At 35.9% G+C, this 25,882-nt stretch overlaps 1 protein-coding gene across 1 annotated transcript in view; it reads right to left on the bottom strand.

The window, feature by feature from the left end:
• Positions 1 to 25,882, bottom strand: part of LOC118846076 (cadherin-12) — a 143,087-nt gene that overhangs the window by 22,688 nt on the left and 94,517 nt on the right. The window contains exon 4 of the mRNA XM_036754261.1: positions 21,702 to 21,838. Within this exon, the coding sequence (XP_036610156.1) occupies positions 21,702 to 21,838 (137 nt within the window). The remainder of the gene's footprint in view (positions 1 to 21,701; positions 21,839 to 25,882) is intronic.

Genomic DNA, 25,882 nt, shown 5'->3' with positions numbered 1-25,882 from the left:
ACTCATTCCTAAAATGAGAGGGAAGAGGCTAAGGCAGGAGATATGGAGGATGCAGTCACAGAACTAGAGAACTTCAGAATTTTGAAAGAGATAATACCTAATAGTGACAAGCCACATTGGTTTCCTTTTCCTCTGTGAATGCTAGATTTATGATTGTCCAACTTTAGACATGCTGGGGCAGCCTGGATCAATTTATTTCATATGCCTGGGGAAGGAGAAATCTTCTATGGATAGAATGAAGACTAATAGCATTTCAGACTAGGAGAAACAGCAGCAACTTGAACAGGAAAATGCAATGGAAACAAGAACAGTCCAGTCAAAATGACATCTGGAGCATTCATGCTGAATCTTTTCCTGATGTTAGTACAGGGTGGGGGTGGGGGTTAGCAACAGAAGTGGCTTCAGTTTAGAAGATCAACATGTATTGCTGTGGGAACAGATAAATGAGAGTTAATGTCGGTTCCCATTAATGTACATGATTTTATTATGTTTTACTCCTATAATCAAACTAACTATACATAGAAGCTGAGGAACTGAAACAGGGGCTAATGAGATTGAGGGGAAGAGTTTTTCCCCATGGGATCAGAATCTCATTGGATCAATTCATACTAAACAGTTAGATTAATTGGAAAAGCATTTCTATCCACAAAGAAGTGAAGCTATGTAAGAGACAGTCAACTCTCCGAGAGGCAGAGAACCTGGTGGTTAACAAAAGATGTCTCTGGTGTTAGGGAGTATGCATAGCAGGCTCAAGGAGCTAGTCTCAATGCCCCCTCAAGGCTACGTAGAAAAAAACAATCACAATGCAAAATACAATACAATCAGTACATGGGAGAACGTCACAGCAGAATGAGTGAGGAATTGTTTGCAACTGAGGTAATTAAGGAAAGCTTAGGATGAAAGTTCTGGATCTTGAATTAATGTGCAGATGTTCAACAGGGGAAAATGTATCACGAGTGCATGCCAAGCATAGATAATGACATTAAATGCCTCATGAAAATCCAGGCTTCAAATGCATTATGGAAATGGTAAATGAAGAGAGACATGAGAAGAGCACCAATGACAGGGTCTAAGCACCCTCACACTTAGGAAGCAACAGAAATAAAATAAATGAGCAAAGAAGATGAAAATGGAATGTCTGCACAACTAAGAGAAGAACTGGGAGAGAGAAATGTTAGCTGAAGGAGAACGTCTTAAGAAAATGGTATCGGTCCACTGCAATAATGTTGCAGTAATTTCAAGGGAAATGAGAACTGAAGGAAATGGACAAAGAAAGAAAAGTTTAGAAGTGAAGGAGAAGTTTAGAAATGAAAGAAAAGAGATACATAGGATGGTTGCTTGAAGAAGTTGTAGTCAAAGATTCATTTAGAGTAGGCACCAGGCAGCAGTCTCCTGTATAGATAAACAGACTTGAAGTCAGGAAGATTGAAATGTTGTCTTCGAAACTTACTATGTGGCACAGGTTACTTAACCTCTCCAGGCCCCACTTTCCTTACTTGTAAAATAAGAGGGTTAAAATCATTGAGTTCTAAGGTCTTTTTCCATGACTAAATCTGCGATTCCAGGAGACAGAACCTTGTTTGGGACAAAGGGGAAAAACACAGTTTTAGAGAATGGTAATATAATAGCATTTTATCTTTAAAATAATAATCCACTTTCTCTTATTTTCAAACCACTAGTTCTTTCCTCGCTTACTATAAACATGCTCCAATCTCCCATTCTTAAAGACAAATAATTAGAAAACAACAACAACAAAAGCAAAACATCACCCCTTGATCATCACCATACATTTATCATATTGTCTTTTTTTCACTTCTTCACTGGGGAGGAATCAGATGAAAGGGGTAACTTAGAGCTGGTCATTTATAGATCAAGCAGCTCAAAAGGGCAAGAGATCTGAGATCACTGGACATCTCCCTATTGATAAAGCCAATTATAGGTTCAAGACCGAATGGAGGTAGTTAGAGCAAGAGTGATAGGCTGGGAGAACAGAAAGGGATTATGGCACAAGGGGATACTATAAATATGAAGAATAACTTCATAAGCAAAAGAATGGGACAGGTGGAAAAAAAGAAACAAGTGATAGTGAACAAAGATAGTATAGGGTTTTAGATCTCATCCTGTGAGGGATCCACATAACTTTTCATTAAAATACCAAAGCATGTAAGGATAACACTAAACCTTAGAGTCAGAATAAAAAGTGAATTATCATTACTATTTAAGACTTGACCTTTGTATTTCAGTACCTATGCTTGCACCCTCATATGGAATCATCTCTGAATCCACATTCACTTTTAAGGCAGAAGCATCAGTCTGTCAAAGAGAATCCCATAGATACCTCAGAGTGTTCAGAGTTTTAAGTCTGACTACTAAAGAAAAAAGTATACTCTTATATCTGTCTTGTCTGAAGAGATATTTCCATGTCATCATCTGAGGGGCAGCACCATAGTTCATTCAATTATTTAGAACACTATTGGATGAGGCCAAATCAAAGGGATGATCACTTTAATTTGGGCTTCATTCTATACCAGGACAACAGACTACATTCTTTTGACCACCACCTTCCTCCCTATTCCCTCCCTTTCAGCCCCCCCCCATCTTGCACTTTTTCCTTACTACTTCTTCCCTCCCTTCTAACTACTCCCCCCTTTTCTTTCCTCTTTCCCCTCTTGCTGCCTGTAGGGCAAGTTTGATTTCTATATTTAACAGTATGTTATTCCCTCCTTGAACCAAATCCAATGAAAGTTCAAAAACTGCTGTTCTCCCTCCCTTTTTTCCCTCTAGTATGTTTTTGTACCTCTTCAGGTGATGTAATTTACCCTTTTCTGCCTCCTCCTTACCTCTTCTCCCATTACGATCTCTTTTAATCCCTTAACTAAGTTTTTTATTATCACATCAGTTAACTTATACCCACACTCTCTATGTATATCCCTTTTAGAGGTTATACTAACTATACTATTTTCAAAATTAGCAAATATCATCCTCTCATATAGGGATGTAAACAGTATGCCCTTATTGAATAACAAGGTTTTTTTTTTCTTTTTTATATTTTTTTCCCTGTTCACTTTTTTATGCCTCTCTTGAGTCTTGTATTTGAAGATCAAATTTTCCATTGAGTTCTGGCCTTTTCATCAGGAAGATCTGGAATCCCCTATTTCACTGAATGTCCATCTCCTTGCCTCAAAGACTATGGTCAATTTAGCTGAATACTGATCCTTGGTTGTAGTCCAAGCTCCTTTGCCTTTTGGAATATCATATCCCAATCCCTCCAATCTTTTAATGTAGAAGCTGCAAGGTCCTGTGTGATCATGACTGCAGCTCCACAATATTAGAATTGCTTCTTTCTGGCTGCTTGCAATATTTTCTCCTTGACCTGATAATTCTGGAATTTGGCTACAATATTCCTTGGAGTTTTCAATTTGGGATCTGTTTCAGGGGGTGATTGGTGGATTCTTTCAATAACTATTATACCCTCTGGTTCTAGGACCTCAGTGCAAATTTCCTTGATAATTTCTTGGAAGATACTGTCCAGGCTCTTTTTTTCATCATGGCTTTCTGGAAGACCAATAATTCTTAGATTATCTCTCCTGGATCTAGTTTCCAGGTCAGTTGTTTTTCCAGGGAGATATTTTATGTTTTCTTCTATCTTTTCATTCTTTAGATTTTGTTTGATTCTTGATGCCTCATAGAGTCATTAGCTTCCACTTTCTCAATTCTAATTTTTAACGAATTATTTTCTTCAGATAGCTTCTGCATCTCTCTTTCCATTTGGCTAATTTTACTTTTCAAGGACACATTTTCTCTTTTTAGATTCTGTAATCTTTCTTTTATCTCTCTAATTCAGCTTTTAAAATCCTCTTTGAGCTCTTAAAGTAATTTTTTTTGGGTTTGAGACCAGATCATATTCTCTTTTGAGGTTTCAGGTGTGGGTATAGTGTCAATGCTGTCCTCTTCTGAATTTGTATTTTGATCTTCTCTGTCCCCATAATATGATTCAATGGTCTTTTTTACTTTTCTAGCTTGCTTCTTCATTGTGGTTGCCTTTTTCCTGGCTTTTTAAGTGGATCTCTGCTTCTGGGGCCTAGGGGACTCGTGTTGAGAGCTAGGGCCCTAGTTACTAGCTTTGTGTGCTGTGGCCTCTGGTTTTGTCAGCTAGAAGCTATATACTGCTGCAGCTCACCTGGTGCTGAGCTAAAGCTGCCTGGTGTGTGCCAAGGATTGAGGCCCAGTGAAGTCTTTCTGAGTTTCCCCAGGGTCACAGCATGAGGTGGGGGGAGGGGTGGTCTGGCTGCCAGAAATGTCTTCCCCTAGGGCTGCACTATATAGCATGGGTGGTCTCAGCCATAGGTCTGAGCTGGTGTCCGCCAATTCCGTTGGCCATGCAAAGGCATGCCTGGGATCCTGGTGTTGGTGGTTGCCAGATCCACCCCCTGAGGCTCAGGAAATCCCTCTGGCCTGCTAAGGTGGGGCTTGCTGGGATTCCTCTCTTCCTGCACTGGTCTCCTTCAATCACCACAAGAGGGGGTCTCCCTGAGCTAAAAGACTACTGAACTCCCACTTCTGGCTCCTCTATTCCAGGGTTTCTCCTAGGGCAGTATTCTCTGGATTATTCAAAGGTATGATGAGAGCTCTTAGAGTTTACTGGGTCATCATGGCTCCCAGAAGTTCAAGAAGGTGAGTTTCAAACCTTCAGACTGTGGGCTGATAGCTCCAGGAGTAGCTGCTGCTGCTGCTGCCACAGGCTCTGCACTCCTGTCTCACCCAGCTTTGATAGACTCCCGTCCAGCGCCAAGAAGCCTGGGGATCACCACCGCACTCAGCGGGCTGGACCTGCTCCCAATTGGAAATATTCTTCAGTGATGTTTGGGTCAAGTAGAAATAATGACCCACTGATAAAATTAACTTCTATTTCTCCCTTCAATAGACTATATTCTTAACATTCTGGAGGAGAAGGCTGTGAAGATGCATTTTAACAATTTAAAAGTGGTCTACTGGCTCAAATAAAACAGACAAGAAATAAATTTAATCTCCTGTTAAATGTGAAGCTATAAAGTTTAATGACTTTTTCCCTAAAACTAACTTGAACATATGTTCAAATACAGTGTGGATACTAAATCTACATTTCATTTAATCAGGTCATAAAGTTTCTGAAATTACATAGAACATAATCTGCTTGCAGGCAAGTACCATATCTTATACCTTTGGATTCCCACAGATACCAGACACCTTATTAGGTACATAATAAGGATATCATAAACACTTTTTGGTTAATAAATCAGTTTTGAGTAGTTATTTCACAAGTGAACACGTCATGTGGTGATCTACATGAGACAATCAAGATTTCATCATATGGTCATCCCTGGATAGGCAGTGCAAACAGCAAACCCTACTAACTCTATGCAGGTCTCTGATGCCATATTTGTATATGCAGAACAGAAAGATTGATTTTGGGTTGTTTTTATCTTTTGGTTGGTTTTAAAAGGTGTTCTGATCCAAAAATACCACGGGATTGGAAACACTCCTTTTGTGTGGACCCAGTTTTTAAAAAATATAGTCCTTTGAGGTTTGGAAGAATAACTTAATCATAGTTTCCAAATAGGTACTAAAAAGTACAGTGTATTTAAAATACTACTAAATAAAAACAACAACAATAATATGGAGTATCATTTCATATAATTCTAATCAGCAGACTACATTCCCCATTACTCCAGCATAGTAAAGACACTGAAGAAATCTATTGATAGTCCTGGTGGTGGAGGGTTTTGTCTTGATTTAAGAGGGGAAAAATCATATACCTAGAATGTCAGGCCAGCAAAGTATAACAGAGTTTTCTCTTTTGGACAGACAAATTTCGCAGATGAAGAAATTCAGGTACAGGGAACTTGATTCACTAGCCTAAGGTCGTACACAGATTGTTAGTGAACAAGTTAAGACTTCAACAATAGTCTCCTGATTCCCAGTTCATTGCATTTTTAAATGTCAATTTAGGGCAAGGAGAAGAGTCAGAACTGGAGAAATGGCTAGATGAGATTAATTTTGGAAGGAAGTTTTTTTGCCAGTTTTGTGTTCTCATAATGAAGGTCCAAGGATCCATGCCATTCATTTATACCAGCACCAGAGAATTAAGAGCAGCACTGCCCACAGGAGAAGAATGAAGCAGAATCAATCAATCAAGGTTAGAAGGAAGGATCAGCCCAACTCTATCAAAATTTTAACCTCTTCAGGATGAATAGGCAAAATGGCATTGGTAAGGGCTATGATACTGAATCTGGAGTGAAGAAGACCCGGTACAGATACCACTTCAGATAATAGCTGTGCAACTAGATGCAAGTCATTGAACCTCTCTAAACCTCAGTTTCCTCATATTTAAAATAATTCCTGGCATGCTTACTTCATGAGGTAGTTGCAAGAATTAAATGAGATTTTATATGTTTATATATGTGTGTGTGTATAAACATATATGTACACATATGAAGACCTTTGCAAACATTAAATCAAACTAGATAATTGTCAGTTATGAATAATTATTAAGGTTGAAAGGTATCTACAAGTAATATAAAAGAAATCTTTTCCTATTCAAAATTTAATGTTTTATTTCCTGAATGTTATACTTAAATGTACATTATTTTAATGATATCATCTATTTGCTTCTACAAATAATTATTTATCCAAATGTTTAGCTTCAGGTGAAAGGCTCATTTGTGTGTTATCAGTCCCTTAAGCCATTCTGTTTGCAATTAAGAAGTTTATAAAAAGTGAAGCCTGATTTTAATTTATTGTGCTTGTATGTTTTGATGGCTAATTAGATTGATTTGTAAAAATTCTAAGCAGTTTTATTACAGCAATGTACTCATAAGAATTTAAAAGCATTAAACAAACAAAAAACCCATTACAATATAATTTTGGTAATATATCCTACTAATGTCACATATAATAGTGATGATTATGGTGATGGTGCTCATAATGATGATGGTAATGGCTATTATGGTTATGATTTCCATCTGTTCAGGGATTTTACTTCCAATAACTAGAATGAGTATTTTAGAATCAAGCTAGAGCTAGATGAAACTTATGAGGTTATATAGTTCAAATGTCTAAATTTATAGATATGTAAAGTGAGGCCTGTGGAGAGTAAATTACTATCCAAAGATATTGAATATAATAGGGAAGTGTCTGAGTTGGGACTAGAATATATTTGTAACTCCCTGATTTCTAACCTCTTTCCTTAGAGAGTTCATTCTCAACACCAAAACACTTCCTAATCCAGAATATTAGGTAGAGGGGTACCACTGCTAATCACTAATGTATCATACATGCTCTGAAAGAATAAAGGAAGCGGGGGTGGGGGGGACTATAACAAGAGAAATTTAGAGAAAAAGAAGAAATATAATACTTAGAATAAGTTGGTGTTGATGATGCTGTTGAGTTCTTTTGGGGCTTGAGACCAACTTACATTTTTCTTTAAGGCTTCACATGGAGCAATTTTAACATTGTTGTCCTTTTCTGAGTTTCCGTTTTGATCTTCCCTGTCACCATGGTAACTGTCTATGGTCAGCTTCTTTTTATTTTTTTTTGTTTGTTGTTTGCTCATTTTCCAGCCTATTTTGTGACTTTTAACTTTTAACTTTTGTGTTGCAGATGAAACAATTTAAAAAGCACTCAAAGATTAAGTTTTCAACATGTCTCAAACAGCAAATAATTCCAAAAGAATGGAAAATATCATAAACGATGTCTTAACAACAACAAAAAAGTAATCACAAAGGCATCACTAGATGCAGTTATATGCCTACTTTCAGCTCCATTAAATATAAAAATGCACATACTGAGGGCATACAAGATAAAAATATAACAGAAAAAACTCTTTAGACAATGATTTTCTTTGATGAACCATTTCTTTACAGGTACACAAATGACTGAGAGTTTCAGAAGCCAGAAGATCTCTATATGACTACTATCTCTTGAATTGAGAAATCATGTGAGTAAGTAGAACAAAATTTAAGTTTAAAGATTCTACCTTAACAAGCTGCCTCTCATAAATACTTCAAAATAATAAACGATTCTTTGATGGGATGTTATTCAGAAGATAATGGTACTCAATGACCTACTGAGTTTTAATATCAAGTAACTCATAAAATAGGAGACAGCTAGGTGCCTCAGCCTGGAGTCAGGAAGCTCTGAGTTCAAATGAAGCCATAGACACTAGCTGTATGAATCTGGGCAAGTCACTTAACCTCTGTTTGCCTTGATTCACTAGAGAAATAAATGGCAAACCACTTCATTATCTTTGCCAAGAAAACCCCACAGACAGTATGGTCCATGGGGTCTTAAAGGGTTGGACGTGACTACATGACTCAGCAACAATAACAACAACTCATGAAACAGGAAGGCAGATGCTCTCCCAAGTTCCTCATTATCAAAGGGGATAATTTGTACAGAGTCCAAATAGAAAGTTTCACTATCAAAAGCAGCATTCTCCAAATTCTCCTATCTGTTGTCAGTCAACAAGCATGTATTATGTACCAGACACATAACTAAGTCCTTTAGATAAAAAGAAATACGATAATTTGTGCTTTAAAGGAACTCATACTCCAATGAGGGAAACAATATGCAAATGACTATGTATAATATGTATGTACATATATATATATATATATATATGTATGTGTGTGTGTGTGTGTGTAGTAGTGTAGTGTGTATGGGTAGATATAATAAGGTAATCTAAGGAGAAAGGTACTAGCAGCAGAGGCTTGGGGAAGGTCAGCAAACTGAGAAAGACCACTTGTAACTGGTGTGATTTGAGCTGAAAAAAGCCTGGGAAGATAAGAGATGGAGGTGAGGTGGCAGAATATTCCAGATATTGGGACAATGAGATACACTGTCATCTGTAAGGAATACCAAGTAGCCAAGTGAAGCTGGATTGCAGAGAGCTTAGAAAGGAGTAAAAATAAAGGAAAACTGGAAAAGTAGGAATTGACCAGGTTATGAAGGGTTTTAAATTTCAAACAAAATACTTTATATTTGACCATGGGGTGAAACGGTCAGACCTACATTTCAAAAAAAATAATAACTTTTGCTAGGGGATAAATTGGAATGGAAAGAAACTTGAGGCAAGAGGACAAATTAGAAGGCTATATCAGTATCTCAAGTGAGGGGTGATGATAACGTTTACTAGGTTGGAGAATATGTGAGTAAAGACAAAGAGACATAGAGGAGATACGTTATGAAAGTACAAATGATAATATTTCACAAGGTACTGGATATTTGGGATAAGTATGAATGAGGAGTCCATGTTGACTCCAACATTGTAAACCTGGGTGACTGGGAGCACAGGGTTACCTCCAAAAGTGGTGGGAAATATAGGAAGAGAGAACGGTTTCAGGGTAAGGGAAAATAAGTTCTGTTTTGAAGATGTTGAGTTTGAGATCCCTTTGAAATTCAGTTCAAGATGTCATAAAGGTTACTGGTGATATGAAACAGGAGTTAGGGAGAGAGGCTAGATTCTATATGTAGATCTCAGAATTCTAGGTAGAGATTGTAATTGAATCTATGAGAGCTCATGAGATCAAGAAGTGAAACAGAAGAGAGGAATAAAGACGGACTAGACAGACCCTCGGGAGGACACTCATGGTTATCGGACATGATCTGGATGGTGATCCAACAAAGGACACAGGGAAAAAGTGATCAGAAATAGAAAGAGTATTAGGAGAGAACAATGTCATGAAAATCTAGACAGAAGAGAGTATCTAGGAGGAAAGAATGATCAATACTGTTTAAAGGCTACAGCAGTAAAGAAGTATGAGAAATGAGAAAAGGGCTTTCATTACATTTGACAATTAAATGTCATTGATATCTCTTGAGAGGGCAGTTTCATCTGGCTGATTAGGTGGAAAGACAGATTACAGGAGAATTAGAAGGAAATGAGAAAAGAGGCAATAGAAGCAAAATAGAAACACCTAGCATAGATAGCTTTGCCAAGGATTTTAGCTGAGAAGAGGAGGAGATATACTGGACACCAATTGGAATGGAAAGATGAGCTAGGGTGTTTTTAAAGATAGGTAGACAGTGGTATTTTTGTAGGAAACGAATAAGTGGGGGAGGGGAGAGAGAGACATAGAGACAGAGTGACAGAGACAGACAGAGACAGAGACAGACAGAATGATAGTGGTGTCAATATTCTGGCAAAGATAGGAGGAGATAGGATCAAATGTCAATGACAACATGTTTCCTTAGCAAGAATATGTTCTACCTCTCAATAGAGACATTGGCAAAGAAATAGTAGGGAAAGGGGTGGGGTAGGGAATAAAGGCAGGGTGATAGCAAAACCCTTGACAGTATTGATAGATAATTAGCTAGATCCAGAGTTAAGCAAAAGATCAAACTGGATTAAGTTTAGAAAACAGTACAATGCTTAACATCAATATGTTCCTCTTGATTCTCTGTAGCTATGAGTCATTCAATGCCATGATCTCAAAAGAATCAAAACTCTATCTGCCCAAACAGAAAAAGAAAAGAAACATGGGATGGGAGCTCAGTGTTAAAAGCAAGTTCCAGTGGATTACCAAAAATAACTTAAATGTGAGATTGTTAAAGGGGTGTCTTGTGAACACATACAAAAGGAAGTAGTGACCACACAAGGCCAGGGTGACTTTAGTGAGAACAAATCATGCCAGATTGTCCTCATTTCATTTTTGACATGGTTACTAGAATGGTGGATGGGACTGAAGAGGAGAGGAAGAGAATAATATAGATAATATTTACCTAGATTTTTATAAAATTTTTGGCAAAACATCTCAAAATATTCTTGCAGCTAAATAGAGAAATGTAGGATGGAAAATTATACACATGTATAGTTTGGGGAGCTAGTAATCATTCCAAAGAACTAGTTCCAGTCCCAATGAGTAATGATTAATGGTTCAATGTGAACTTAGGAAGATATCCACAGTGTTAAGTCTTTCATAGCGATTACTCTTCAGTCCAATGATACTTAATGTTTTTTATCAATGAATTAGGTAAAAACAATCAAATGGTACTGTTCCTTTAAGGATATTTTCATTTGGAGCATTTTAGTATTAAGAAGGGAAGAAAAAAAACTTTTGCTGTTGTCATGGATTGTCCCTGGAAGAAATACAAAAAAGAAATTTGATTTAATAGAAACTTTTAAAATGTATATATGAAAAAATTGGAGATAAGCAATCTGGAATAGAAAGTGAATTGTAGTTTAATTATTAAAGTAAAAACCACTTTGTTAAAGATATAGGATGCTACTTTTTTGTATGTGAACAGTCTGACGGTTTAAAGGTGACAGAGACAACTTTTTTAAAAACTAGAAAAATGTGATTATGAAGAAAAATTGTTTCAATGACAAAATGATAGAGAAAAATAATTTGGATACAGAGATGTAGGGCAATGTGGTATTTGACTTCATTTGCATATAGTTCCTTTAAGCTTAAAGTATATTTTTAAATTAAAAAATAGTACAATTAGTTGGAGATGGAGGTACTTTTTTTTGAAGGAACTGATGATTTCATAGGGGAAATTTGCTGGTGCCTTTTAAGTAAAAGGTGAATATTGAGTACCAGGAAAGTGTAATTTAAGTCAATTAAAGTTATGGACGATTGAAGATAGGAAACTGAGACTGAGAGTGAGGATATCAAAGAATGGCAAAAGGGGTATACTCAGCAGAGGTCTGAGGAACATCTTTGTCAGAGTTCTTGGAAGAGAACAGCAGCAGGAGTCAAGAAGCCTATGGGGGCCAGTTCCATATTGGCTCAATAAACCAAACCAACAACTTCTATTCCAGCTGTTGGCCTTAATTATTATTACCTAGAATTTGAGACATGAAGCTTTTCATATGTAGCCATTGTCCTCTTCTACCCAAACTAGCTTGAGAAAGAAAAACAGAAAGCAGAAAGGCAGGTTTTGGGGATGCTTTGCTGATGCTGAGATTTAAATCAAAATCATAGAATACTAGTGAGTAAAGCGCTGACTTGGCTGGTTTACTTCGGCCAAAGGTTAACCTGAGCCATTTCCTATGAACACTGTTTTAAGTAGACAACACTGCATCTTGGTGAACAAACAGCTAGCTAATCTGGGCTCAGTTTTGCACTAGCCTAAAGGAAACCGCTTTTCCAAATAAGAGGTAACACCTTCAACACCATTTAAAAGATGACTATAATTTGAAGGAAAATAATGTCAGGTTAAGTACAAAAGAAAAAAGGATTTGTCTAGCTTGAGTGTAATAAGGAGCAACAAAGAAACAACTTGTGCAAATGTCCCTGAGTATATTAATGACATTATGGTCTGCAATCCAGAATTGAGTTACCCCAAGAATTTGGGTAACTCAGTATTTCCTACATTAATGTGCTTCTCTGCCACATTCCTATAAGCATGTGCCCACCCTCTCCCACTGATACTGATTGCATTGGTAGGAGGATATGACCTGGGTTTATATGAGGGTTGTGAAAACTTTTATTATTCATGAACTTATTTAATATATAAGTATAAGTAATTGTATCACTAAATGGTAAGTAAATAGTAAAACAGAAACTATTTTGGCATTTTCCCTATATCTTCAATACTTACCACAGTGTTTGGCATGTAGTGGGTGCTTAATAAATGCTATATTTCTGATCAATTGCATTGAAGACCTCAATATATCATTATTGGTCGCTACCTTGTGTAAATAGAAATGCATGTGGGAACTCAAGCACTAAAGTGGTGAGTAGTAAGATTATATTCAATCCACTGGAAATCTTTATGTAAAGGTTAGATGATCACGTATTGGGCATAGTGTTGAAAGATTTCTTGTTCAGGTTATAGTTGGACTGAATGACTTCTATAGTATCTCTTAAGTCTAAGACTCTCTGATTCATTGATTCTACAAAATAAATTATCAGGAACATGTGTGACTAGATGGGATGGAGCAGTCACGTATCAAATATGAAACATAAAACAAAGAAAACTTCAGTTTTACCTTTTGTTGGAGATATTAAAATAACCAGAAGAAGGTATCCAACACAAGGTGAGGATCCTCTATGAAGGACTGACAGAAAGTCATAGCTGAAAATCTTACAGCACTAGGAAGCACAAAAGGGCTGATATACATACCACTGAACAGACTATACACAACAATCAAGTCCCAAATTCATCAAAGTGTCTAGAGAATGGTTTATCTAATTTTTATATATTGATTTCATGTTTTAAGAATTGTGAAATATAACAAAATTCATGATTGTGTAATGATAGTAAAATATTTACATAACATTTTGAGGTTTGCAAAACCATTTATGTATACTATTCAAATTGATTTTATTATATGAACTCTGGGGAGTAGTTCAAATGTTTGTCAATGTCTGGTCACAGTACTGGGGTACATATTAACTTAGAAAATGAATAATACAGCCTTCTATCAAAAACACTCAAATAATAAACTAATAAATGAGTATTCTATTCATAAAATTGAAATGATATGGTCAGGATAGAGAGAAGGATTGCTAATATTTATTTCATGGATCATTACTGATGCAGATTTTTAAAAATTCGATGACTTAAAAAAAACTTTTTCAATACATAGTGATTCTCGTCCATATGGTTGCTTTCAGAAATCAAATTGCGCTGTTGCATTCTCCATGGCAATTTAGCTTTACGCGTTTCAAGCTTCTATCGTTATTTTTTTTATCAACACAGATCAACCTATAAATTTACTCAGAAAAAAATAAAAATGTAGAAGTGGAGATTAAGAGCTACTAGCACATCATTGACCTTGGTTATGACTACAGATACAACATGAAATGAGGAAGATAATCCAAGCAATAATATGCCATTGAACTATCTGAATTTTTTTACAATGAAAGTGCTTTCCTAGGTTAAAATTACAATTTTCCACTAAACTTTTCTTTATACATTGTCTCTAAATAGAAGCAATAATGTGGGAAAATGATGTCAAGGCCTAAAAGTTAGCTATTAAAAATAAACATGAACATGTCAGCAAGCATAGTTGTCCCACTTATAGCAACAATTAAAAAAAAGATCCATTATTCAATAAAATCTATGACTATCATTTCCAATAGCATGAATTAAAAGACCGTATAATTCATAACAAAGGCAGTGTGCATAGGGAATGGAGAGATAACTTTGGAGATAGGAGAACTGAGTCCAGATCCCCTCTCTGACACATCCTTGCTCTGTGACTCTGGGCAAGTTGCAACCTCTCAGTGCTCTAGGCAACTCTCTAAGATAAGAAGTTACAGAGAAGGTGCCAACTTGCATTAAAAAAGGTGCTTGTTCATCTGAGAGTTTCTTATATCAATGTGAACACAGGTCCAATCCCACTCTCTTATCCCTATGCATCACCAATGTATCTATCCTCTCTTTTAGGGGGTGGGCTATAGAAATTCAGTTTCTGTCATCATAGTACTGATATACAGTGCCCTAAATTTCGTTTCATATAATCTTCACTATAAGCCTGGGAGGTATGTGCTACTATTCCCATTTTATGGATAAAGAAAATGAGGCTCAGCTAAATTAAGAGAACAGTAAGGAAGTACAAACATCAGGATTATAACCAATATCTTCCTAATCCTCAAATTAGTAATGTATTCTCTGCACCATGCTGCCTAAGTTTGACATATGCTTAAGCTTCAAGGGAATGAAACCCAGCATTGTTTGGACTGCTGAAGGATTAGCTATTATATCCCGTGTAGCTAATCTAGCTATATATTTCAAAACTAATTCTTTGATTATTTAAGCTTCCTTTTCCTTGCTCAGTTGTAAGCTTCTGTCTTTTATCTTCCTATTTCTTCAAAGAGGAAAAAGACACATACATATATATGTGTATGCATATATGCATGTGTGTGTATATATGTATATATGTATATTTGTATGTATACATATATATGTATGTGTGTGTATAAAACCTCTTTTGTGGCAGCAAATAACCTGAAATTAAGGGAGTGCCTATTAATTGGGGCATGGAAAAATAAATGATGATAGCATATGAACTTAACGGAATACTGTTGTTCAATAAGAAATAATGAAAGACATGATGATTTCAGAGAAAATTGAGAATATTTGTATGAATCGATGCAAAGTGAAATAAACACAATGGAGAACAATGTTTATAACAATACCATTGTAAAGACAAAGTTTTAAATAACTTGAGAACTCAGATCAACACACTAACTAACCGTGATGGCAGAAGACTAATAATAATAATAGCTAACATTTATATAGCACTCACTATGTTCCAAGTACTATGCTAATCACTTTAAAATTATTCTCATCTGATCCTCAAAACAACCTTGGGAGGTAGGTGCTATTATCATCCTCATTTCATAGATGAGGAAACTGAGGCAAATTGAGGGTAAGTGACTTACCCAAGTTCATACAGCCAAATTTGAACTCATGTTTTCCTCACTCCAGGCCCAGCACTCTATCCACTGCACCACCTAGCATGATTAAACATGCTACCCACCTCCTGAAGAAGAGGTGATGAAGTGACGGGCCTAGGTTACAGATTGAGCCTGATATATGTGAGATATGACATGATATGATATGATAAATGATACAAGTAATATATAATATACAAATACATATAGATTCAATATGGGAATTTATTTTGTTTGACTATGCACATTTATTACAAGGGTTTGTTTTTCTTTCTTTTTAATTGAGGGATGTTGAGAGAAAGAGAACAGATTTTTGTTAATTAAAAATATTAAATTGTCATTTTATCTCCTTGTAATAACTGTCATAGTTTGTTGTATAACACAGGTACTTTAAAAGTACTTATCGTGTTGGAATGAACGTATTTTGTATGACTACAATTCTGAAGTTCCAAAGTAATTTACAAGAGAACTTTGAAGAATTCACAAGCAAAGTGAATTGAATAGAGGCAATTGTCTGCTAAGTTAATCTAAGCAATGTTTTCTTCTGAATTATTCAAATATTTCAAGAGAAAAGTGTTCATTATATTTGGAATATGTGGATAGTCAAATATAAACTCCAATTCAATTTGCTAGCATAGACATAGTTTCAATATTAATCAAATTTACCAGATTCCTTTAACAATGCTAATCCTATTCTTACAGCTACTAAAAATTCAGGAAACTATTTGCCTTTCTGAAGCAATAACTTCTAAACATAAAATTGATCTGGAACCTGAGTGTTTAGGTTCAAAGGACCAGAATATTTTATTTGCAAGAACCAGAATTTGCAAGAACAAGTATAAATGCCTCATTTTATAGATGATACAACTGAGTTCCAGTGGTTAAGTGACTTGCCGAAGTTCATAAAAGTAGTAAGTTGAGTAGAGCTAACATCTGCATGTAGGTCTCTGAATCCAAACCCATCTAGGCCTATCCTGAAGAAAATCATCCAATTCTCTAAAATTAACATGTATACCCAATAAGGTATAATAAGCAGTCACAAATTCTGAGTTCTCAGAAGGCTGGTAGTCTAACCCATACATGAGCAAGATTTTTTTATAAAACATGGATTGAAGAGGTCTTCCAACCTCCGCTTGTTCAAGTAAGGGCGAAAATGCCACCCTTATACATGATGCTTATTCCATTGAGATTTAAAATCCAAATTATACTTAAAACTTTATCTTTTCAGACCCTAAGTCTTTGTGCAGTCTGTCAAATGCCATTACTTCATTTGCAAGAGTGGTGTTTCTGCATTTTGCAATGTTCATTCTGGGATGAGTAATATGGATTTCTCAGCAAGAAATGTGACATCTTAAACCCAAAGAATCCAGCTTCTGGGTTAAGAATTCACTATTTCACAAAAACTGCTGTGAAAATTGGAAAATAGTATGGCAGAAATTGGGCATAGACCAGTATCTTACACCATATACCAAAATAAAGTTAAAATGTGTTCATGATTTAGGAAAAAAGGCTGATAATATAAGCAATTTGGGAAAGCAAGGAATAGTTTACCTGTCAGATTTGTGGGAAAAGGAAGAATTCATGACCCAACAAGAGATAAAGAGCATTGCAAAATGCAAAATGGATAATTTTGATTAGATTAAATTGAAAAGTTTTTATACAAATAAAGCCAATGCAACAAAGATTAGGAGGGAAGCAGAAAATTGGGAAAGAATTTTTATAACCAATGTGTCTGACTAAGGTGTCATCTCTAAAATATACAGGGAACTGACTCAAATTTATAGGAATACAAGTCATTTCCCAATTGATAAATGGTCAGTTTTAAAACAGGCAGTTTTCAGAGGAGGAAATTAAAGATATCTATAGTCATATGAAAAAATGCTCTAAATCACCATTGATTAGAGAAATGCAAATCAAAACACTTCTTAGGTACCACATCTATAGCAATCTGCTCTTTGATAAATCCAAAGAGGCCAGCTTCTGGGCTAAGAATTCACTATTTCACAAAAACTGCTGGGAAAATCAGAAAATGGTAGGGCAGAAACTGGGCATAGACCAATATCTTACACCATATACCAGAATAAAGTCAAAATGGGTTCATGATTTAGGAGTAAAAGCTGATACTACAAATAATTTGGGAGAGCAAAGAATAGTTTACTTATCAGATTTATGGAAAAGAAAAGAATTCATGACCCAACAAGAGATAGAGAGCATTACAAAATGCAAAATGGATAATTTTGATTATGTTAAATTGAAATGTTTTTGTACAAAAAAAGCCAATGCAACAAGAATTAGGAGGGAAGCAGAAAATTGTGAGAAAATCTTTGCAACTAGTATCTCTGATAAAGGCCTCATTTCTAAAATATACAGGGAACTGATCCAAATATATAGGAATACAAGCCATTCCCCAATTGAGAAATGGTCAAAGGATATGAAGAGGCAGTTTTCAGCGGAAGAAATTAAAGCTATCTATAGGCATATGAAAAAATGCTCTGGATCACTACTGATTAGAGAAATGCAAATCAAAACAACTCTTAGATACCACATTTCTCCTGTAAGATTGGCTAAAATAACAAAGCAGGAGGATGATAAATGCTGGAGAGGATGTGGGAAAATTGGAACATTGTTACATTGCTGGTGGAGTTGTGAGATGATCCAGCCATTTTGGAGAGTAATTTGGAACCACGCCCAAGAGCCATAGGAATATTCATACCCTTTGACCCAGCAATACCACTTCTAGGGCTGTATCCCAAAGACATCACACAAGAGGGAAAGGGACCCATATGTACAAAGATATTTATAGTGGCTCTTTTTGTGGTAGCCAAGAATTGGAAATCAAAGGGATGCCCATCAATTGGGGAATGGCTGAACAAGCTGTGGTATATGAAGGTAATGGAATACTATTGTGCCATAAGAAATGGGGATGATACGGACTTCGTAACAACCTGGAAAAACCTACACGACATAATGCTGAGTGAGCAGAGCAGAGCCAGGAGAACATTGTACACAACCACAGATATATGGATTCCATGAGGACCAACCCTGACAGACTTCGCTCTTCTCAGCAACACAAGGTGCAAGAACAACTCCAAGGGACTCACGATGGAGAAAGCTATCTACACCCAAAGAAAGAACTATGAAGTTTGAATGCAGATTGAGGCACGCTACATGCTCGCCTTTTTTCTTCTCTTTTGTTTTTGTTTTTGGGTTTTTTTTTTTGGTTCTGTTTCTTCTTTCTCATGATTCATTACATTGGTCATAATTCTTCTCCACAACTTGACTAGTGTATAAATTAATCCAATGCAAAGTTATACATGGTAGTTATATGAGATTCCATGCCATCTTGGGAAGGGAGGGGGGAGGGAGGGGAGAAAATCTGGAACTCAAAATTAAGTAGAACCATGTGTTATAAACTAAAAAAAAAAAAAAAGCTATCCACATCCAGAGAAAGAATTACAGAGTCTGAAAGTCTGAATGTAGTCTGAGGCAAACCATTTGCTCTCTTTTTTTCTTCTTCTTTTTTGGTTTTGTTTCATTTTTCTCATGGTTCATTCCATTGGTTATAATTCTTCTTTATAACTTGACTATTGTGTAAATAAGTTTAATGTGAAGGTACATGTAGAAGCTATATTAGATTACATGCTATCTTGTTTGGGGAGGGGGCAGGAGAGAGAGGAGGAGAAAATTTGGAATTCAAAAACTCGTGGAACTGAGTGTTGTAAACTAAAAATTAAAAAAAAAATAAAAAAAAGGAATTTGACATCTGAAAGAGTATAAACAGATTGGTCCATAGAGTCATAGACTGTCACAGTGTACAGGGACCCCAGAGGTAATTTAATCCAACATGCTCATTAGCAATACTTTCTACAACTATCAGTAATAGTCATGCAACTTTGACTGAATACCTCCAGCACTGGGGGAGCTCTTGACTATCTATCAAAAGCAATCCATTCCTCTGTCAGACAGTTCTGATTTTTAAGTTTTTATTTACATACAATAGAAATGCATCTCTGTAATTTTCCAATAGACTCTACACTTGCCCTCTGCTGCCAAGTAAAATGAATCAAATCACTCCTCTACACAACAGGCTTTCACATATTTGAAGAGAGAGATATCAATTCTCCCCATCCCCATCCTTAAATCTTTCCTTCTCCTCCCCAGTTCCTTCCATTGATCCTTGCATAGCATACATCCTAAGGCTTTTTTTCCCTAAATACACAGAATGAATCAGATGTTAACAAAGGCAGTTCATTCCTTTTTTGCCTCTTCAAAATGAAAACGATTAATCCAAGATTATTTACATGGGAGACACAACCAAGATCAATAGCTGACACTTATCTTTGCTTGTAAACACAGCCTAAAAATAAGATAAGTTGCAATAATATAACAGCATTAAAAAAGTGAGGTTAAGGAAAGATAGTTTTTTTATTTTAAAAACAATAATATTTCCTGTGCATGAAAAAGTTAAAATATTTTGTTTACAGGAAAAGTGGATAATGATTTTACTTCTGATGTCCCAAGTGTCTTGTAAATTCTCTAGGTTAGTGTCGTAATAATAAAAGCAGTTCACAAGTAGAAAGGCAGTAGTTCAGCATGGAATTATCATTAGCCCAATAAAATTATTTTGCTATCTAATTGCAGAAACACTGATAATGACTGCTTTTTTAGTTAATTTGAAGTAGTATAGTCAATGCTACCATTTTTATTCCTCTTGAAAGGTTTTATAGAGGGGTCAGGACCATAACATATGCTATTTAAAACTACAATGTGCTCTTAGGCCCAATTATATTGTTCTTCTTTCTTGATGTTCTGAGGCCAGACAACTTCATTTCACATTTATTCATTACTCTGGTAGCTCCTTGTTCTGCTGGCTAGTTTCATCAATGTAGCTTACAGTTATTATAGGGTATATAAAGTTTACTTTTCAACCCTATTCATTCCTGATAAGAGGCTTTTCCAGATTCATAGTATGTTTGTTACCTAGCAATAGTGTTAAAATGAGTAAATGAGATTTTTAAAACTCCCTAGTTCATATGTGTGTATTTATGTATGTGTATGTACATATACACATCCATACCATGTGTATATACATCCATATACACATACACACATGAATACATATACACACATATTTCTTCTCTACATATAAATGTATATATCATGCTAACTTTTGTGCTTCAACTGAGAACAATACAGATGTGATAAATTGGGGGGAACATAACTATGACGCTCACTGGTCATCACTTGGCTGAAATTGAGCAAGTCTCCTTTGAGCACCTCACCACTATTTCTTCTCCAGTTCTGGTCATGGGGAAAGGTAAGTGCATCTTTTTTATCTACCCTCTTTCCTAGTTACCTTAGATAAATGAATGAAATACAGTTTACTGCTTAAGGAGGGTAGCCTAGCTGCTTCTATCCTGTTCACAAAAGACAAAATCAGACCTAATGCAATAATCTTACATCATTGCATCACACAATTAAGGAAAGAGAGAATCTAATTAAATACTTCTAGAAGTCTTTGTCAGGGAATCCCTCAATCCCAGCATATAATCAAGCATCCATATTCAGTCAGTCATAGTTTACCCGTAAGATACTCAACTGTCAGTACAATAATCAGAGTGGCTAAAGGATCACTAGGATCATTTCTGTGTTTCAAGTGGGCCCTTATATCAACTTTGCTTATGGGTCCTGATAGGGGTAGTCCTATGTTAATAGCAATAACTCTAGCCTATGGCAACCACAGAGCTAAGCTAACTCCTAGAATCTAGGGTCAATAGGAAAGTAGGAAAGGCTTGGTGATCCAAAAATCTCAGAAGAATTCGTGGAAGGGCAAATTCTGGACTCATTTGTATTTCTTCAAAATACCTTTGCAAAAAATAAGATCCATAAGCATTGTAGGAGAGATTGAAAATTAATGTCATCCTTCTAAGTGATCTCTTAGATAAGTAGTTGGCCCAGACTAGATACGGGAACTCCACTTCAAACTTTCTGTAGGTCCCCTGGTCTATCGACAGAACACTGTGATGAACTCAGGCGTCCTGAGATCTCTTGCCTCTTCAAGACACAGTCTGATAGCAAAAAATCACCTCATGTGGTGCCATCTAGATTATATGTCATAAGATAGAAGCATGGCCCTAAGCAGCTATCATTGCTACTCCGAATTCATGCTGTATAGAAAAAGAGTATCCTCACCCAAGGAAACACTCAAGTATCACTTGAGAAAATGTAAAGCAGCTTATAATATGCTGATTTAAGGGTGCTGAATTCAAATAATCACTCACTAAATAATATTGGTTCCATCCATGCCATACTTACTAATTTTACTTGCAATTATAGAGAAATTATACTGTGGAGTGCTTTCTCTGTCCAATAATTCATTAGTAGCAATGGTTCCTTCAGTTCCATCTATTGTAAAGTAGCTGTCCCCATCACTCTTCCAATCTATGAAGTATCTACATATGAACAAAAGAGAGAGAGAGAGATGCAAATATAGGATGATTACCCATTCATCATATTGGCAGTCAGGTTGACTTGACATGGTTCCTTATTTTTCTCCTTGCAGTCATTACCTGCTATGCAATAAAGAAGAGTGTAAATGACAGTTTCTTTATTGCAAGTCAGTATGCTCAAGGGGAAATGGGAAATAATGAAAGATTTAGTACTCCTGCTGTTCATATTATTTTAGGACCTTGACACCATGAAAGCTCAGCAGAGGCTACAGAGTCCCATGCTGACCATGGCTTTCCTTACCCGAATGCAGATCAAAACTTTTACAAGTCATGAAAGACTCTTTAGAGTGATATGGGGATTGAGGTAGAAGCAAAGTGATTTTCAATACTATGAAAAAAGAGAGGAAAATATACATAAGAACAAAAGCTGAAGGTTACCTATATTTGTACCAGAAAACAGACTCACTTTTGAAAAATTAAAGCAGAATTTTTTCCCCTGAAAATTGTGTAATCTTGAGAAATTCCCCTTGAATGCATTTTTATTGTTGTTGTTCTTCTAAATCCCATTCACTTTTTATATTACCATGTGTAACAACTTTTGGCATCACAGTGTAATATTTTGACAAAGAAGTAATATTGAAATGAAAAAAGGGAAATTGGAAGAGGTTTGTGGTATTATGAAATGTAAAGCAGATTTATATTCAGCCAACCTCTGTTTGAATCCTGGCTCTGCTCTTCACTACCTGTGTGACTTTAGGGAAAAAAAAATACTTGATCTCTCTGGGTATCAGTTTCCTTATCTACAAAATTATAGGGTTGGACTAGATTACTTCTGTTCTCTATATTCCGATAACAAAGCTTAAAGGAGTTGGGCATTTTGAGTAATGAATTAGGGGACCAAATTTTATAAATATTTTAACAGAAAATGATTTCCAAATCCTACAGGATTAAAGATTTAGAGCTAGAAGGCACTTCAGAGGCCAGCCATAATGTCCAAACTTCTCCTATGCCAAGGCCCAGAAAGGTTAATGGACTTTCCCAAGGTCACAAAGGTAGATTTGGATTTGAACACAGATCTCCTGACTAAATCCAGTGCTCTTTCCTGTACAAAGAGAATTTTATCTTTGCCACTGATACACCATGTGACTTTAGAGGAATGGAGACTTGTCGAGATCTTTCTATCCCTATTTTATAAAAAGGCTGGCGAAAAGAGAACTGATAATCTGACTGAGCTGTTTGATTTTTTTAGTCTGAAGTATGTTAAAAAATCTTAGAGTCCTCAATAATGCAGAGATAATAATTTCTCCACTTTGTGCATAACCATGCTTGATGGAGAAAGGATTTTCCTCCCATACTGTTTCTTCAACATTTCTTTTTAAACAAGCATATAACTACCTAAAAGGGGAAGACTGATTCCCAGTAAAGCTTTGAGTTTCCTTGGGAGGAGGGATTTTCTGGACATCTAAAAGTAGGAAAGAAACTATAACAACAATGTTGCTAGCAGCTGCTGTGGAGGTGAAAGACCAACAACAAACCAACAACAAGAGCACAAAGGAGGGCTGCTAGCACAGGTCCTTTGATCTGCTTTCTAGGGAAAGCAACTTTAAGGGGTTTAACAATCCTACTTTAATTAAACATACATATACCATTCACTTAGTTCAGGGGGAAAAGCCAGCACCCTGAACTTCAGAGCAAATACAAACAGAAATTACAAACAGATCAACAGATAGGCTTTTATCTGTCTGACCAAATCACAATACATACATAGTTACAAGACAGAAGCACCAACATCTGGGTTTTCAAAGTCAAGGGGACTGCCTCAACAGCTACCCAGAGTCTCCTCAACAACACTCTTTCAATGAGCGTGCCCCCAAAATGAAATGCCAAGCTCAGATCATACATACACATCTCAGGGCAGTGGTACTTGATTACTTCAGTGCTAAGAAGCACTCAAACAAAAAGCAGCTAAAAGTCCTACTTTGCTTTCCATTACTTTTGAAAGGTAAGACTCATCAAAGGTACTTGATTACCTCAGCATTCCAAAAGAGAAAACAGTAAAAAAGTCCCACCCTAATTACCATAACAGAAGCCCATTCTGGGAGAGAAACATTGAAAGGATTGCCAGGACTGGTTGCTGCACCATATTAGCCATATTCCTTTTGGGCACCAGTGGAATAGTTCCCACACAAAATTTCTCTTTTTATTTGTAGGTGTGGGAAGAATCTTCCTGATATAGAAACTCATGTTAAACATTCACTGTGAATTAACGTAGACTTGTGCTCTCTCAACCTATGCAAGAATTTCTACGCCTTCGTTTGATTCAATAAGGTTATGTCTAGCATGGCTTTTTAAATGAAGTCTTCTCAATTTATGTTGATGAATGTGTATCATTTTTCCATCTTCCAAGGATTTATGGATTTATTGATATAAATATTTGCTTTACTGATACAGACTATTAGTTCCATACGGCTTGATACACAATCTTTGTGAGTTAATACAGCAAAACAAAACTAAAATAAATGAAACAAAAATTACCATGACCAATCTAGTGACAAGTTTATCTGAATGTAGCTAGAATGGTACTTGGCTGACAGACATATAATCCTTCATTAGACCTATATTCAAAGTCTTTGTAGCTTGCTAGGACCTGTGACAATTTACTGTTCATTGGTACATCCTACCAACTGTATGCCATGAGGAGTTAGACTAGAAATTTACCAGAAGTATATGTCTACATAGATCTTCACACTATATTTTATATGCCCTCGTGGATCATAGCTTTATAATTAAAATTCTCTGTTTAGCAATTAAACCTTTTCCTAGCATGGCCCCATTTTAGCTTCCTGGTCTCATTACACATTGTATGCTTTTTGGTCAGTCCAATGGACCTTCTTGCTATTCCTCGCATGTGACACTATTTCCCATCTCTTTGCCTTTACACAGGCTTTCTGCCCACCTCCCGATGCCTAGAATGTACTCCTTCCTCGCCATACATTTAGGAATTCTTCTTTTCCTTTTAAAACTCAGCAAAGATTTCACTTTTTGCATGAGGGCTGGTTTTTTGTTTAGTTTTGTTTAAGAAGAGAGAAACAACATGGTAGGGTGTGTATCCCACACCTAGACTGAACTGTTAACTTCAACTCTGTCACTTTTATGCTCTTGGCCTAATAGTGCAAATTACTTCATCTCTTTGATTTTCAGTTCTCTTATAGGCATAAAGAAAATATTCCCTTTCAGCTTTAATATGCTGTGATTTTTACCCCCAACCTTCTAGAGAGAATGACATGAGGAATCATGAGCAAAATTCACCACATTAATAACAAAAAATAGCAAAAGCACATGATTATTGCTATAAGAAGTACAAAAAAAGCTTTTGACAAAACTAAATACCTCTTCCTATTAAACACACTAAAAACCATGGGAATAAATGGAACTTTTCTTAAAAGGACAAGCTGTATCTAATTAAAATCAATGGCAAGCATCATCTGTAACAGCAGTAAGAAGGCTTACAAGAAGATCAGAGGTTAAACAAGGAGATCTATTATCTCCATTATAATTAAATACTATTTTATAAAAGATAGCTATATTAATAAGACAAGAAAAAGAAATTGAGGAAGAATAGGAAATAAGGAAATAAAACTATCAGTCAATGCAGATGTTATGGTGATATACTTAGAGAACCTGAGAAAATCAACTAAAAAAAACACTGGTTGAAGCAATTTAACAACTGTAACAAAGTTGCAGTATATAAATAAACCTACATAAATCATCTGCAGTTCTATATACTATCAAAAAAATTCAGCAAGAGATAGAAAGAGAAATTCTACTTAAAATAACTGTAGACAATATAAAACCTTCCAAGACACAAAGGACTTTACGAACATAATTACAAAATGCTTTTCACACAAACAAAGACATATGAATTGCTCATAGACTAAACCAAGATAACTAAAAATGTCAATTTGACCAAAATTAATTTACTTTTATTCAGTGTCCTATCAATCAAATTACCAAAGAATTGTTTCATAGAGCTAGGAAAATAATAAA

This window comes from Trichosurus vulpecula, chromosome 1 (assembly GCF_011100635.1).
Source record: "Trichosurus vulpecula isolate mTriVul1 chromosome 1, mTriVul1.pri, whole genome shotgun sequence".
NCBI classification, from domain to species: Eukaryota; Metazoa; Chordata; class Mammalia; order Diprotodontia; family Phalangeridae; genus Trichosurus; species Trichosurus vulpecula.
Note: the sequence above shows the minus strand (reverse complement) of the source record. Positions and strands in the feature narration are given on the sequence as shown.